The sequence below is a fragment of the Suncus etruscus genome, chromosome 17 (assembly GCF_024139225.1).
Source record: "Suncus etruscus isolate mSunEtr1 chromosome 17, mSunEtr1.pri.cur, whole genome shotgun sequence".
Lineage (NCBI taxonomy): Eukaryota > Metazoa > Chordata > Mammalia > Eulipotyphla > Soricidae > Suncus > Suncus etruscus.
Window position 1 is genome coordinate 41,490,880 of NC_064864.1, and position 16,737 is coordinate 41,507,616.

At 49.8% G+C, this 16,737-nt stretch overlaps 2 protein-coding genes across 2 annotated transcripts in view; one reads left to right on the forward strand and one right to left on the reverse strand.

Annotated features, from left to right (window-relative positions):
- CRTAC1 (cartilage acidic protein 1) overlaps nucleotides 1-16,737 on the reverse strand; it is a 541,606-nt gene that overhangs the window by 233,825 nt on the left and 291,044 nt on the right. The gene's annotated exons all lie outside the window — the stretch shown is intronic.
- MARVELD1 (MARVEL domain containing 1) lies at nucleotides 6,507-7,099 on the forward strand. The gene has a single exon (XM_049764357.1). The coding sequence runs from the start codon at nucleotides 6,507-6,509 to the stop codon at nucleotides 7,026-7,028; it is 522 nt and encodes a 173-aa protein (XP_049620314.1). The 3' UTR covers nucleotides 7,029-7,099.

The window sequence follows — 16,737 nt, forward strand, 5'->3', positions numbered from 1 at the left end:
GTTCGGAGTGTGGCGGTGATCTTCGAGCCCAGCGTTGGGCGCCAAAATGCAGGGTCCAGAAGCCCCCCAGGGGGGCCCGGCCAGCAGGAATTAGCTGGGAAGGCTTCTCAGACGACCGCACTCCTATTTTGCTGAGTAGAAGCACAACCACACTGTAAGAAATTTAAGAGAGGTTAATAATAAATGGCCTAAGGCAATATTTCACTGTTCAAAGGCGTTTATTGAAATATAACTCCTTCTTTTATAGTGAAGGAGAAGGGGGCAGTACAAAGGTGCTGTCAATCATACTTTTGGCGCGAAGGCTCATAAGGAAGTGGGCAGTGGGCTAGGGGCTGGATGACCTTCAAGCTATGCTGAACGTGCTGTTTCAATGGAAACTTCTAGTGTCCTACTAGCTGCATTCCTAATTGCTTGACTATCAGGAAATGGTGCAATATGTGCTTGCCTAAGTGATCTTGAACAGACAATATAGCATATACTTATTGATAACAGCCTAAATTACTCCGGAATGTGGTCTTAAGGAATGGGGCCTAGTTTCTGATAACTGTACCAGGCAGTTTTTACTCTCCTCCGGGCTAAGAGCTAAATTATGTCCTGCAGCTACACATTCTTTTCTCTTAGCTCAGAAATTTACAGCAAGACTGCATATTGCTTTTAGGTGAAAAGCTGGGCTATGGCAGAGAGAACAGCAAAATGTCCTCAAACAAGTCAGTTCCCAACACTCTACCTGCTGTACTATTGCTTTGTCCCTATCTGATTAATCTTCTAGAAATCTTGTGAGTTAATGCTGCTGCTGTGAATCTCATGTTCGAACCAGTGAAGAATCCGGGTTTAAAAACCCTGCAAAATTTTGTGTATTTCAACCATAACAGCTGCATAATAAACTACTGGAAAACAGGGTGCAGAGGACAACTATTTCACTCGACTTGTGTATTCTCAATATTGGGGAGTTCTAAAGTGTACTCAGAATCCTGGGTTAATTCAGGAATAGTGAGATCAACAGATCAAGACTGACTGCCAGGGTCAGAGAGATAGCACAGCAGTAGGGTGTTTGCCTTGCATGCAGAAGGACGGTGGTTTGAATCCCGGCATCCCATATGGTTCCCCGAGCCTGCCGGGGGCGAATTCTGAGCGTAGAGCAGGAGTAGCCCCTGAGAGCTTCTGGGTGTGACCCAAAAACCAAAACCAAAACCAAAACCAAACCAAAACACACACACACACACACACACACACACACACACACACACACACACACACACAGAAGAGAGATTTTGTTACCTGTTCCCAGGAGGAGGGGCCTGTTGTATTCTGTGAGTTCTGTGTATTAGGGATGATCAAGGGTGGCAGAAGAGTACTGGAAGGCCCGGAGAGATAGCACAGCGGCGTTTGCCTTGCAAGCAGCCAATCCAGGACCAAAGGTGGTTGGTTCGAATCCCGGTGTCCCATGTGGTCCCCCGTGCCTGCCAGGAGCTATTTCTGAGCAGACAGCCAGGAGTAACCCCTGAGCACTGCTGGGTGTGAAAGAAGAGTACTGGAGACCATGGGCATTATTGATTATAAAGAGAAAGGAGGGAGGCAGAGTTAAGCAGGAATAAGATGGCTGAACTAGTATGCTCTGGAGCATAAAAGTTGTTGCTAGTTTTCTGATACCCAGTCCTGGAGTGAATAGGGCACAGGAAAATCGCCTTTCCTACAGTATAAAATCCTAACAGAGGACCAGAAGGATAGTACAATGGGAAAGACACTTGTCTTGCATGTGGCCAACTCCCCAGATAGTACCCTGAGCCTATTAGGAATGACTTCTGAGTGCAGAGCCAGGAATAACCTTTTAGCATCATTAGATATGACCCATATATAATAAATATAAATAAATAAATAAATAAATAAATAAATAAATAAATAAAGGAAGCCAAATAGAGGAGAAGAGAGCAGGATTAGAGACCAGCTTCAGGTTGACTTTTTTTTTTTTTTTGGCTGCTTGTCAAATGCATGCTCACGAAGGTATCCCCTCCCTCTCCTTTGATCTGCAAGGTCCTAAAAACATCACACATGTATCACATAGCTGGAGGCTTCTCTGCTGCACAAGGACAGAACCGCCAGGGGTCACTCCTGAGCACAGAGCCAGAAATAGCCTATGAGCACCCCAGCGTGGTGCTGGATTTGGAGGGACCAGGGGAGATGGCTCTAAGGAACACATGCTTTGTATGTGGGAGCCCCCCCCCATCCCTGGAATTGTCAATAGTGACTTTCCTCCAATGAGTAAAAGTCTGAATTTGAAAATAAAATGCTTGAATTTCATTCTTCATGAGCTGTGTGACATGAAATTGGTCACAAAAATCATTCTGAACCTCGGTTTTCCTATTAAAGCAGAGGTGGTTCTGACTGCCCCTCTATCAGGGACCACTTAAGGATAAGACTGGGTCAAGTATGAAGTGCTCCTAGAATGTGTGTTAAGAGCCATGGAGCATAGTGAGCACTTGAAGACTATTGGGCAGCACGACGAGGTGCGTGACTGAGTGACCATCTTCCTGGTCAGTGCTTCTGAATCCCTCCTTCCCTAGACTGTGTTCCAAGGGGGCAGGCATCCTACCTATCACACGTGCAGCACATTGTCACTTGTGGTATCTCATAGTGGTATGTTCTCAGGAGCCCCTACCTTGGTCACCCACAGATACTTAGCCTTTAGGAATCCTCAGATGCCCATGGGGCTGGATTAACAAAATGAAGAACTGAGTCCCACCCAGCCTTGTGCCATCTCAGCAGACTCTACTCTGTGCCACCATCTGGTGGGCATGCTTGGAAACAGCCTGCAGGCACATCCCTATCCTGCCTTTGAGCTCCTGGGAGTGAAGGATAGTGCCAGGCCCCACGGGGAGCCCAACAGTGCTCATCCAGCCATTGAACTGCCCTATGAATCTAGGCAAGATTCTGTGGGAAGCCAGACCCACTGACTTTCTGTCTCTGCATTCCACCTCTTCCTTAGTTGGATCTGGGTGGCATGTGAGGTCAGAATTAAGATGGAATGATGTTAAATCAGCATGAGCTGAGCATGTGTGCGCGCAAGATGGAATCTGACTCTGAACAGGAAACGCTGATCAAGACTGCTTTGAGGTGTATCTTCCCAGAACCATTCTCCTGTTCCTCAACTGTGAAAGTCTTGCTTTTGCCTGCATTGTCCTCTTTTTCTGGAACACCTGCCAGGACCCTAGATTTACCCTGTCAACCTCTGAGCCAGCCTGCAGAGACTACACAGATGCTGGCAGACCAGGTACCTCTGGAATCAGAGTCCGAGGATGTGCCCCCCACCCCAGCAAGCAGCATCACCACTATCTCTGTTCCTCTTGTCCTCATGTTTCAAAGGGACAACATGGAGGGGTTCAGGTGACTGTTACCCATGTGGGTAGGGGGAGCATGTCACAGTTGAGGAATGAGTTTGGAGCAACCTACCATGGTTCACTCTTCCTACAACCTTTTTGATAATAAGCAACAAAGGGGACTTTCAGGGTGTGGGCTTGCTCCTTCGTTTCTCCAAGTGCCTGGTGACTTGGACAGAAAAGGGCGGCCGCGCCCGCATTCCCAGCAGACCCAGTGATAATGTCCCATCATGCCCTGGGACTGTCTTGCTAGCACGCATCTCTCACCACTGCTGCCAAATCTTCTTTGCACAAAAATGCACTTTGTCCTGATGTTCTCCCCACCCTGCTCCTTGCAGCTCCTCTCCTTTCCTTTTGGATAATCTTCTTTATTTTTAAATTAATATCTTTATTTAAGCACCATGATTACAAACATGTGGATAATCTTCTTAATGCCCACTTTCACCCCTCATTGGTGCCCCCAGCCCCTCCCCACGCCTGCAGAGTGTTACCCTTAATAGATGCTGGCACCTGACTTTTGAATTGGGGCGATCAATTTCTTGTTGTATGGTTATGCTTTTGGAAAGCCTGCTGGGCCGGCCCCCTTGGAACGTCTTCAGGATTCCAGAGTCCAAAAATAGTTCCCAAACCCTTGGTGGGGCGCTTCCTTTTAAGGAGCAGGACTGGGCTCCCGGAGGCAGAAGATGTATGGCCACCAGATGGCGCCCCACCCTAGACGCCTCAGGCGCCTTTTTAAACTGGAAGGAGAATCCTTTGTTTGCTTAGGTCCTTGACTCATAGTTTGCGTCAATTGTCACCAGAGCTCAGATTCAACCCAGCCTCACGCAAGATGGGCACGGGGCACGGAGAATATCCCTGCCTAGCCATTAAGGAACCTGAGCCTATGCTGAACCAGAAGACCTACGTCTGGTTCTTGACCACACTGTCAAGAGGTAAACTGGAGACAAATCATGTAACCTTTCTGGACCCTGTAAGAACAGCTGAGAACCCAATCTTGGACTAGAGAGACAGCACAGGGTTAAGGAACTTACCGTGCATCCCACTCACACTAATTTTGCATCACATATGGGTCCGTGAATCAATTCTGAGCCAAGAGTCAATTCTGAGTACAGAGCCAGGAGTAGTCCCTGAGCAAAGCCTTGTGTGCTTCCCTCTCACCATGTACCCCCAAATCACCTTTGTTTAGGGCCACACCAGGCAATCTTAGGTTGTACTCCAGGCTCTGTGCTCAGGGTACCATTTGGTATTAGAGATCAAAACTAGGCTTCAAATGCATAGAATGTGCTTTGCCAGTTGAGCTGCCTTTCCAGCCCTATAAAAGCCCTGTGAATGAGCCTCAGATTAAGTCATACTCAGGATCTTGTTTAAACCATCATCCAGCAGCTTTTCCAATACATAAAAACGACATATATCGTGAATTTTGATCCCTCAACAGCGCCCGACACCTCGTTTGTGTTCAATATTCACATCTTGGATACTAGGACTTCACAGATCAAGGAAGAGGCTCTAAGATGCCAAGTGCCACATCTACACCCATCTTCCCAGCACTGAACAATGACAGAGAGCAGGATCAAGGGTGTCTAGACCTGCTGTCTTCCATAGATAGGGTATCAGGCTCTCTTTGTTCTCTTTGTTCATTAACCAGCATTCGTGGTTTGCACAGGCATCTGCATGCAGGGCTGAAAGACAAGGAGAGACATTAGCTCTCTCAGAAACCAGTTTCTTCTTCAGGGGAGCCTGGAAATTATCTGCACTATGAGGCTGGGACTATGACCTGGTCTCCCCACTAGCATACCTCACTGATCCTAGAGATCGAGCCTTTGCATACATTTCCCCAAACCCTGCAACTGTGTGGTTTGCACTGTTTTCCAGTTAGGAAAGACTAGGATCAGTTAGGATAGGGTGCAGGGGTGGTCATCTGGGGTATGCCACTTCTATTTCCCAGCCATCCATGTCTCAGTGTGACTCAGTGTCCTGAGTCTTTGCCCACAGGCAAAGAAGGAGAAGATTTGGAGCTGATGGAGCTCAGGGTGCAGGCTCAGACCTGCAGAGGCAGACCTCAACATCTTGGGATTGCTCTTTTTGCCTGTGTTCTCTCTTGAACATGTACCTCACTTGCTTGTCTCTGTGCTTCTTTGCTTTTTTCCACTGTGAGAAGCTTGTGCTCTTTCTTGAACACATTTCCTTTCTTTCTCTCCTCTCATACCTTTCTACGAAAGAAAGCACAAGAAATCAACAAGTTGGGAGTCAGATCCATTTAAATGGGTCCTTGATGGATGGATAAATACGAGTTTTTCAGGCAAGGGGGGCCTGGAATGAAAGCAATTCTGAGTTTTGGTAGGAAACTGTGATTGGGTGGGTGGGGGGCATTGATATAGAAAAGAAACGTAAAAAGTAGGAAAAGTGGAAGGAAGCATGACCCAGAGAAGAGAACCCTGTGCTGTGGAGAGTTGAGTGGGGGGAAAGCAATGTAAACCACATAGTTGCAGTGTTTGGGGAAATCTATACAAAGGCTCGATCTCTAGGGGAGAGGAGAAAGGTCAGGTCTGCGAGGGACTTCAAGGTTTGGGCTGCATGTCTGTCTTGGTGAACTAAATATGGTTTGGAGGCCTGAAGGAGAGGACATATAAAGTGGGCTGGGTGGCCGGGTGGGCGCCAACGGAAAAGGAAAAAAGTAAGTTAGTAAATCGCAGGCTGGAAACAGCCTTTGCCGCCTGGGCTGGCCCGGATCCCGAGGCAGAGGGGGACAGCGCGGGGCCAGATGTGGACAAGTTGGCCCAGAGCCCGAGCGCGCGAGACGCAGGGGGCGACTTGGGGACTTGGCGGCGCGCCCTCCGCCGAAGAAAGAAGGCCAATTGGGGCGCCGGGGTGGAGAGCCAGACTGCCCCAAACCCGGCCCAAAGCCGGGAGGAGCGAGCGGAGGAGGGTGGAGACCCGGGAGGGGGGACAGAAGAGGGGGGCTGGCTGGAGGGAGCCGGGAGAAGGCGGGAGTGGGGAGGAGGGAGGGAAGGAAGGGTGGGGAGCCGGCGGGAGGAAGCGAGGGGGCACCCGGAGGGGAGCGAGGAGCCCGGCGCCGCCATTCCGCTGCTCGGGACCCCGCCGCCGCCGCCGCCGCCACCGCGCCCGGGGACCATGGTCCCCCCGCCGCCCCGCCAGCCGCCGCCCCCGGCGCGCTCGGGCCGGGGCGCGGTGCGCTTGCAGCGCGCTTTCCTGCGCGGCCCGCTGGGCGTGCTGCGGGTGCTGCAGCTGGTGGCCGGCGCCGCCTTCTGGGTCACCATCGCCACCAGCAAGTACCAGGGCCCCGTGCACTTCGCGCTCTTCGTGTCCGTGCTCTTCTGGCTGCTCACGCTGGGCCTCTACTTCGTCACGCTGCTGGGCAAGCACGAGCTGGTGCCCGTGCTGGGCTCCCGCTGGCTGGTGGTCAACGTGGCGCACGACCTGCTGGCCGCCGGGCTCTACGGGGCGGCCACGGCCGTCATGATCGACCAGACGCACCGGCACAGCTACTGCAACCTCAAGGATTACCAGCTGCCCTGCGCCTACCGCGCCTTCCTGGCGGCCGCGGTGTGCGGCGGCCTGTGCCTCGGCCTCTACCTGCTGTCCGCCTTCTACGGCTGCTGTCGCCGCTGCCAAGGGGAGCAGGAGGTGGCCTGAGGCCTCTGCGCCGCGCGCGCGGGGCCGGGGACCCTCCCCGTTGGCGCTCCGCTCTGCGCTGCGCCCCGACCCTGCCCACGCTCCCCGCTCACGCCGCCCCCAGCCTCCCCGACGGACGTCCGCGCCACCGACCCCGAGTCTGGATCGTCGCCCAGGACGCGCCGTCTCCAGGGACCCGGGGCGGGTGACAGTCCAGTGGGGAGTCGCTCACACCCGCCGCAGGACCGCCCCGAAGTTTGCTTCCCCGCTGAGAGCGAGACGTGGACTGGCGCCGCCGCGTATATCCGGGGAGGATCCCAAATTGGAACCAGGCGACCCACTCTGCTCCTCTGCACCCTCCCTCATTCCCTCCTTCCCGATCTTCTCCTTGGCCCCCCACTTCTAGCTTAGGGTGCTTCCCGCCCCCATCCCCCGGGGAAGCTGGGACCGGAGCGGTGCTTTGATGGCTCCAGGGTGAGGCGTGTCTGCAGAAACGCGCGCGGAGCTCCGGGGAGGGACCCCAGAGGGCTGCACCCTCTCGCGCCTCCATCTGTCTCTCCTCCCTCTCTCTCTCCTCTCTGTTTCTCGAGCTTTGAGCCCCCGGGGAACAGGACCAATTGCTCAAATGCACACTCACTGCCTCTCCTCGTAGCCTTGCTCTCACAGCATTCTTCCTGCCCCACCCCACTTCCCAGCACCGGATTTTTGTTTGGGTTTTGTTTTGCGGTAGGGATTCTCCACTTCGGGTAAGCCTCAACTCTACTTTTTAAAGACAGAGACACAGAGATTGCACCATACAATGAGAACAACCGTCCCCCAGCCCCACAACCACCACACATACCAGGGTTCCTAGTTCCTGACACCCACCTGTGGGTGTTCCCAGGACTTAAGTTTGGCTCTGAGGTTGCCAGGACCTTCCAGTATGTCTGCAACTCAGATGCTCTTCGCACAGGGAAGCCTCTCAGAGGCCCCAGCAGGAGACCCCCTAAGTGTTTTCTGTTTTTGCCCAAATTCGGTTTGTGCCTCTGGGATTCCCAGCGAATTGGCACTCATTCATGCCGTGCTGTGTTTATGGGTTTGGACAGCCACATCTCTTCCTCAGGGGTTTCTCTACAGAGGGAGGGAGAAATAGCTATTTCCTTCACCAGCGAGAAGCCTGGGATCCAGAGATCCGTGCCTTCCTTTATGTTGTTGGAAAAGTGGACCCAGGTCAGCTGGTTGCTTTTCTGGTGACCTGTTAGTGATCTCAGGCTGAAAGACACTGGTAGGAGCAGCTCACATCAAGAAGAGAAGAAACTCTTAGAGCTGGGTGAAGAGAGGGCCCAGCCTCCTGAAGGTAAGACTTGGTTTCTGGCAGTCAAGCATCCTGCCACGAGTTACCTTCCCAGCCCCCTTGTTAGTCTTTGGATAAAAAACACAGAGTTTGGGGTCAGAGAGATTGCAAAATAGATAAGGCACTTGCTTGCACACTGCCGACTCAAGTTCAATTCCCAGCACCCCATATAGGTCCCCTGAGTACCAGTAGAGTGATCTTTGAGCACAGAGCCAGGAGTAAGCCCTGGTGACCCAAAATCATAAATAATAATAATAATAATGAAAAGCACAGACCCTTTTCTTTTTTCTTTTTATTTGTTTTTATACTTTTTATTTTTATTTTTGTGCTACATCTGGTGGTACTCAGAGATTACTCCTGGCTCAGAAATCACTCCTGGCAGGCTTGAAGGACCATATGGGATGCTAAAGATGGAACCTGGGTCGGCTGAATGCAAGCCAAATGCTCTACCTGCTGTGCTATCTTTCCAGCGATAAAAGAAAAAGGTTTTAGTCTGAGAGCAAGTTGGAAGGGTGAAAGAATGATAGCTCGAAGCACAGTGACCCAACTGTTGTGCAATTTCCACCTGTCTGCCTCATCCTTCAAAGATTCCTATAGTGGGAACTTTAAAGTGCAGCAGCATGTGTGCAGGGCCTGCAGGGCCTCAACTCCCATCTTTGGCACCTCCTGGTCCCCAGCATTGTCATGCCCCAAGTTGGGACTAATTGTCTGAGCATCCCCAGAGGCACAAGGACTATTTCATTCTTCTCTGGATTAGTGTCCAAATTAGGGGAGGCCAGTGTGTTCCTGTGAGTGTGTGGACCTGTCCTTACAGCCAGGTGGAGAGGTCTGGGCTCCTTCAGAGTGTGGAGTGCCACTCCAGGTTTGGGGTACCTCTGGAAGTTTCACACTGAACCTCTTATAGTGTTGACCTTCTCTACTGTGCCTGGCACTGCTCCAAACATGCATGAATCTTCATTTTATCCTCTCAACAGCCCTACCTTGGTGGGTTCTGTAGGATCCTCATAGGAAACTGAGTCATGGAGAGGTTGTAGAGCATGCCCAGTGCCCCAAACCAGTGAGCAGAGGGAAATGATCTGAACCCTGCAACCTAGCCTCAGGATGGTAATACTGGGTATAGGTAGAAGGGGACATCATCTCAGGTCAGATAGTGTTCAAGTGGGTATTTTAAACTCTTGTATTGTGGTAAAATATGCACAATATATGAGCGCCTACATGAATCACTTGTAAGGCAGCAATACAGGGCTTTAAACACACCCACAGCTTCTGCCAAGCATCACAACCCTCCATCTTCAGTAACTTTTTGATCATGTCAAACGGTACTCTGGCTCTGAGCACTGTGGCTCTCATTGTCCTCTTGGGGTCAACCTGGAAGTCCCCATTTCTGTTTCAGGGTGGGCTCCTCTCCCCACTCTCAAGCCAAGGTGCCCTCCCTCAGCTGCCAGCCTGAACCTAGGGAGGGGGTGCTTTCTTGGAGGCAGATTAATTTTCTGTTTCTGTTGCAGGTTGCCATGCGCTGAGCCCAGGGAGAGGCCAGGAACATCCAGAGCATCTTTTTCCCAGGTCTGCTTCCAGGTCACCAAGGACTCAGGTCCCCTTTATGTCAACACTATTGCTATGGGACTGTGACTCAACCTCAGGTTTGGGGTAATTGGAGCCCAGCAGGAGGGAGCCAGGCTCCACAGAAGCACAAAGCCTGCCACTGAGTGACTTCAGCTCTCTAAGTTCCCAACTGCTCTGTGGCCCAGTGACTTTACCCGGAGCAGAGGTTTCCTGAGCATCATGGTACCTTACCATCCATATGTGCCTTACCTGTTCACATGTCCCAGATCTGTCTATATGTCTATATGTGCCTGAGGCATTTTAGTGCTCACTGCCTGCTGCCTTCCTGTTTGAGCTCCAGAAGTTTCTCCATTTGTAAGAAGTCTGTGTGAGATGACTTTACAGCCCTATATTCTCCTCCAGGCTGTTTTTTTGGAGAGAGCAACTGGCCCCTGAAATTTCTGCTGCTGGAGGCGATCCTTCAGACTCTTCCTTTGGACACCAAGACAGTTCAGCATGAGACCCCATAGGCTAGGATCTCTGGTGGGCCCAGGAGAGAATTTCTCTAATGTTCTACAAAGGCCAAAGGAAAGGGTGGGAGGATGGGGGTGGCAGGGTAGGAGAGGGGACCTTGTGCCTTATATTCAATAGTTTAGTTGTGATTACTCATATGCTTTTTTTGAATAAATTTTGGTTTGTCTGATCTTGAGCTGTCTTCTTCAGTGGCCCTGAGGTCCAGGGAGGCAGGATACCTCCTCCTTCCCTCTTATGCCACCATTCTATTGGACACTACCTGCCGCCCCCTTTTTTTGGAGGCCACACGTGGCAGTGCTCAGAGGTTTCTCCTGGCAGGCTTGGGGGATCATATGGGATTCCAGGGATCATATCCAGGTTAGCTGCTTGCAAGGTAAACACCCTACTTATTGTGCTATAGCTCCACCATCTCCTTCTCCCCTGCCTTCTTTCCTTTGAGAAAGAAAAATGAGGTTAGGGATTTCCAGGTCCAGGTAAAGGCAGGAAATGAGACCCAGGGAGAAGAAAACTCCCTATGTGTGACCCTGATTGGGGACTAGAGGGAATCCCCATGTTTGAACCCACCTCTCCTGAACCCTTGTTGGCAGCTCCTCATGCCTGATGGGCAAAGCACAGGGTAACCGTGGGTTTCTGGTCTCTGAGTCTGACAGTGCTATTCTAGTCCTGCCCATCCTGGTGCAGAAGAGGAAGCAAAACCCTGGGAGAGTCCCCTAGAGCCCCAGCCTGGCTGACTTTTGCAGCTCCCCTTGGCACAGATGGTGCCTCATGGAACACCATCTGGTTTTCCCAGCCCCGGTGACTAAGGTAGCCAGGAAAGGGCGGAGGAGAGTTATTTGCTAGAACTAAAGTCTGCAGCCAGGAACTCCCACTGGCAAATTGTAGAACTTGCCCAGAACAGCTGCAGGCAGAGGGCCTGTTGCTGTGTGTTCACTCCTAATGCCCTTCCATCTTCCCCGCAGAGAAAACATGCACACAGGGCTGGAGCAATAGTACGTTGAGTAGGGTGACTGCCTATCCCCAGCATCCTATATGTCCGCTGAGGCCATTTCAGGAGTGATACCTGAACAGAGAGCCAGAAGTAAGTCCAGGGCACAGTGAGTGTGGCTCCAAAACCATGCGCACACATGCACATCTCCTACTGCTGCCCTCCTTCCCAGTAGGAGAACATCCATATGCACACAAGCATAACCCATAACACTAACCTCCTCTTTGAGGTTGGTTGTTGGGGTCTTCCAGAGTAGTGGGAAATACCACTAGCTGCTGACTGGGGCCCTTCCCTTAGCCCCTCCTTCTTTAATATTTTTTTGTGTGTGCAAATTTCATGTAAAATATAAAACTGTTATGGATATTCTCAGCAAAATTCAGCAAAAACCAAACAGCAATCTCTGAGAAGTGGAAGAAGTCTGTTTAGTGATGCCAATGGGCTCAGCAGAGCCAAAGACTGGGTGGGCCCTGAGCAAAGGCATGAGCTCTGTTTTATAGAACATCTGATCAGGAGGGGGGACTTTTTAGGCAGCTGGAGGGAAAGTACAATAAATTCCCAGTATGTTATTTTATTTTATTTTATTTATTTATTGTTTTGGTTTTTGGGCCACACCCGGCGATGCTCAGGGGTTACTCCTGGCTGTCTGCTCAGAAATAGCTCCTGGCAGGCACGGGGGACCATATGAGACACCGGGATTTGAACCAACCACCTTTGGTCCTGGATCGGCCGCTTGCAAGGCAAACGCCGCTGTGCTATCTCTCCGGGCCCTCCCAGTATGTTATTTTGAAAAGCAAGGTATGGACCACCTCTAGGACATGAGAACATTGAGAGTATATTTCTAGGTTATCAAGATTACTCTGTGAGACCAGGACCATCTCAAGGACATCCTGCCATGTCCCGTGCTTAGGTCATGTCACCCCAACTCAGCTGCCTTGGCAGCTCCTGCTCTTTGATGTTAGCCTGTCTGAAGTTTGGGCAGAGAGCTATTTTACTTCCTCATCAAAACCAACTCCTTTTTTTGGTGTGTGGGATTTTTTGTTTGTTTGTTTGTTTTTGGGCCACACCCAGCTGCTCTCAGGGATTATTTCTGGCTCTGTGCCCAGAAATCGCTCTTGGCAGACTCAGGGGACCATAGGGGATGCTGGGGATTGAATCTGGGTCCATCCTAGGTCGGCTGTGTGCAAGGCAAACACCCTACTGCTGTGCTAACTCTCTGGCCCCAGACCAATTCCTTTTTACAGAAAAATCTGCTAAGTCCTTGCTCTATCTAGCTGGTCAAGCATTTTGAAATTAAATATGCACTGCTAGGGTCCTGGAAAGAAAACAAAAAGGACCGAGTGTGGGCTTTGCACATGATAGTCGGGGCTTGGATTCTTGGATCAAATGGATTCTGAGCAACTCTGGGAATGCCCTCTTCCACCCACACACATGAGAGTCAGGTTAGTCTCTGAGTACCATTGATGTGGCCTCAAACCCCACAAAACTAAAAGAAAGCAAAGGAAAACCTGTGCTTTTAGGAAGCTAGAATGATGGGACAAGGTACAAGTATTGAATGAAGTCTTAGATCTAGCCCTAACATTGCAAAGCCTTGCATTACCTGATTCTTCATCTTTACATCTTTACAGTATTGTCACCCTCATCCAAGAGAGGAAGGAGAGACTCAGAGAAGGGGAGGGCCTAGCCCTGGCTACAAAGTGGGAAAGGCAGGACTGAGTGGCTGGGCTCTCATGACCCATGGTATCTGCTTATGGGCCTCTGGCCAGGTTCTGAAACCTGGTTCTGAAACCCAGGAATGATCTAATCTGTTTATGTTTTTTGTTTTTGCTTTTGGGGCTAAGCTCCCAAAATGTCTGACATAGCCAAGGCATATGCCAGCAATAGGTTGAGAACCCCCACACATCTTCATCAATCTGTGGAATTTCCAGCACAGTCCCTCATTTAAAGGCCTTGTTCCACCTCTCTGAAAGGGCACAAAGGGCCAATCTCTCCCACCTTTCTGGTTGAATAACCAGACAGATGTGTAGGAGAAAAATTTGATAGCACAAGAAGACAGTTTACTATGGGCAGGGAATTATGCCTAAAGAAAAGGCACAAAAAAAAAAAAAAAAGAAAAGAAAAAAAAGAAAAGGCACACAGGGTAGAAGGGGGATTTGTATAGAGAGCTCAGAGGATGGGAGAATCCAGGAGCAAAGACTTTGATGAGAGGAAGAAAGGTTGCCTTCACAGCAAGGTTGCCCAGCCTCAAGAGGTTTCTCTCATCTGAAGGTTGTTTCTGGAAAGATTCCCTTATCCAGGTGGTCTGTGTTCTCTAACGGCCACAGATTCTGCTGAGGTCCACAGGGCTTTGATTGGCCTTAGTTGTACATTTCAATGGTCTCTGGAATCTTGGAAAAAGCCTAGTCTATATTTGGGGGAGGCTGGTCCTTTTGGTGCCAAATTCCACTCCTTTTGCCCTGAGTGGTTGGTGCCTTGGCTCTGGCAGACATTGAGCTTGATAATGCTGATGCCCTGCAATAAAGTCAGGAACAAACCGTATACAAGTTCCTCTGTGGCTTCCTATGAGTTTGTGTGTCTCTGGTGCTGCAGACTCAGGTGACTCGGGCTTTCTTTGCTGCCTAAAGTGAGCCTGTGAAGTCCCAGCTGTCAAGCACTTCCTGATGAAGGTTGGAAGTAGGGGAGAAAGAGAATTTTGTGAGGTGTCTTCAATGAGCTAAGAACAGAACAAATACCTTATACAACATCCCCATAAGCCCACAAAGTATCAAACAGTCCCAGTTAATAAAGGGGAAGGACAGAGGGCAGACAAATTTCCTCAGGAGAGATGAGAGAGGGACAGAATCATGGTTCTCAATTTAGGTCTGTGCTAGCAACCAAGGCTCTTTCAGAAAACTTAGTGGCACACAGACTGAGGCTCTCCAAGATCTCACAGTAGGGCCACCAGGGTTTGGTTAAAGCTCTATCTTGAGCTAAGGCAGGAAAGAAAGACGATGAGAGTTAAATTACTACACTGCTGAATTGTGTTCTTTTCTTCTTCTGGGTTTACAATGAAGACAATTAACTTCAGCTCTTGGTGCTGAGGTCAAGTCTTGGTTCCTGCAGACAACTGCTTGCCAGGTATAAGGAGAAAGTACCAGTTACCTTTTCCCTTGCCCTCCCCACTCTATACCTTGAGCCCTAAGTGTGACTGACCACTTGCCCTGACCTTGAACTCACTCTTTACAGTCTTCTCTGGTTCTACTGAGCTGTCCAGACACCTGGACGAAGGTCTGCCTGGCTCTTATGCTCAAGTGAGCTCAACTCACTTGAGAGCCCTGTCTCTCATTATTATCTGTCTGAAGCACTTTACCAAAATGTGGTGTGTCTCTGCTTGTTCACTTACTCAGCAAGGATAAGACAGACCCTCCCTGGGCTGTTGAATTCACTCACTGAGGTGCGGTACATGGAAGGAGTAGCTGGTCATTGGGCAGTGCTGGATAGCTCTTGTAATGAAGATTATATATTATGAGAGTAATGAAGATTATGCAATGTCCATGTATTCTGGTTCTGTTTGCAAAATTATTCTTTTTTGAGGGGCCACACTTGGCAATGCTCATTTGGCTCTGCACTCAGAAGTCACTCCTGGCAGACTCGGGGGACCATATGGGATGCCGGGGATTGAACCTGGGTCTATCCTACCTCTGTGCTATTGTTCTGACCCCTACACAATTATTCTTTTTTTTTTTTTTTTTGGTTTTTGGTTTTTGGGTCACACCATGCGGTGCTCAGGGATTACTCCTGGCTGTCTGCTCAAAAATATCTCCTGGCAGGCACGGGGGACCATATGGGACACTGGGATTCGAACCAACCACCTTTGGTCCTGGATCGGCTGCTTGCAAGGCAAACACCGCTGTGCTATCTCTCCGGGCCCTACACAATTATTCTTTTTTTTTAATATATATATTTTATTTAATCACCTTGATTACATGCATGATTGTGTTTGGGTTTCAGTCATGTAAAGAACACCCCCCATCACCAGTGCAACATTCCCATCACCAATGTCCCATGTCTCCCTCCTCCCCACCCGACCCCTGCTACACAATTATTCTTTTTTTTTTTTGGTTTTTGGGTCACACTAGGCAGTGCTCAGGGGTTATTCCTGGCTCCAGGCTCAGAAATTGCTCCTGGCAGGCACGGGGGACCATATGGGACGCCGGGATTCGAACCGATGACCTCCTGCATGAAAGGCAAACGCTTTACCTCCATGCTATCTCTCCGGCCCCCACAATTATTCTTAATATCTATTACAGCGTTTTATTCTCATAGGGTCATATAAACTATGAATATAGTAGCAGTTTTTTCTTTGTCTTTTTGAGCCATACCAGTGGTGCTTGGGGATTGCTCTGAGAAGTACTCAGGGATCATGTGGTACTAGGTATAAATTGCACACACACAGAATGTGCCCTTTCCTTTTAGCTCTTTGCTCCAGCCCAGGAACTGCATTTTGTAGATGAGGCTTGAAGAGGTAAAGTGATATTTATTTAAAAAATAAAATCAAGGGCTGGAGAGATAGCACAGCTGTGGGACATTTACCTTACATGTGGCCGACTCGGGAGGGACCTGGTTCGACCCCCGGAGTCCCATATGATCCCCTAGCCTGCCAGGGATGATTTCTGAGTGCAGAGCCAGAAGTGACCCCTGAGCACCGCTGGGTGTGCCCAAAACCAATCAATAAAGTTTTAAAAAATAAAAACAAAACAAAAACTAAAGGAGCTAGAGCATTCTTGTACAGCAGATAGGCCACTTGCCTTGTATGTGGATGACCCAGCATTAATCCCTAATAGCCCCTATTGTCTCCTGAGCATTGCCAGAGTGATTCCAGAATGCAGAGCGAGGAGTAACCCCCACGCAAAACCAGGTGTAGCCCAAATACCAACCTCCCCAAATTTATTAGGGGTCAGAGAAATAGTTTAGGGTTAAGGCACTTGTCATGCATGCTGATGACCCCAGATTTATCCCTGGCACCAGATCTGGTTCCCCAGGAATCAGCAGGAGTGACTGCTGAGCACAAAACCATGAGTAAGCCCTGAGTATAGATGGTCTCAAACCAAATATATTTAAAAAAATAACCCAATAGGGGCCAGAGAGATAGCATTGAGGGAGGGCATTTGCCTTGCATGCAGAAGGACGGTGGTTCGAATCCCGGCATCACATATGGTCACCTGAGCCTGCCAGGAGTAATTTCTGAGCACAGAGCCAGGAGTAACCCCTGAGCGCTGCCAGGTCTTGACCCAAAAATAATAAACAAAAAAAAAAAACAAACAAAAAACCCAATAGATTTATCAGGCTATACTTGAGGT

Bases quoted from the DNA above. Each gene is read 5' to 3' on its own strand.
- MARVELD1 (XM_049764357.1), top strand. From the start codon at position 6,507: ATGGTCCCCCCGCCGCCCCGCCAGCCGCCGCCCCCGGCGCGCTCGGGC.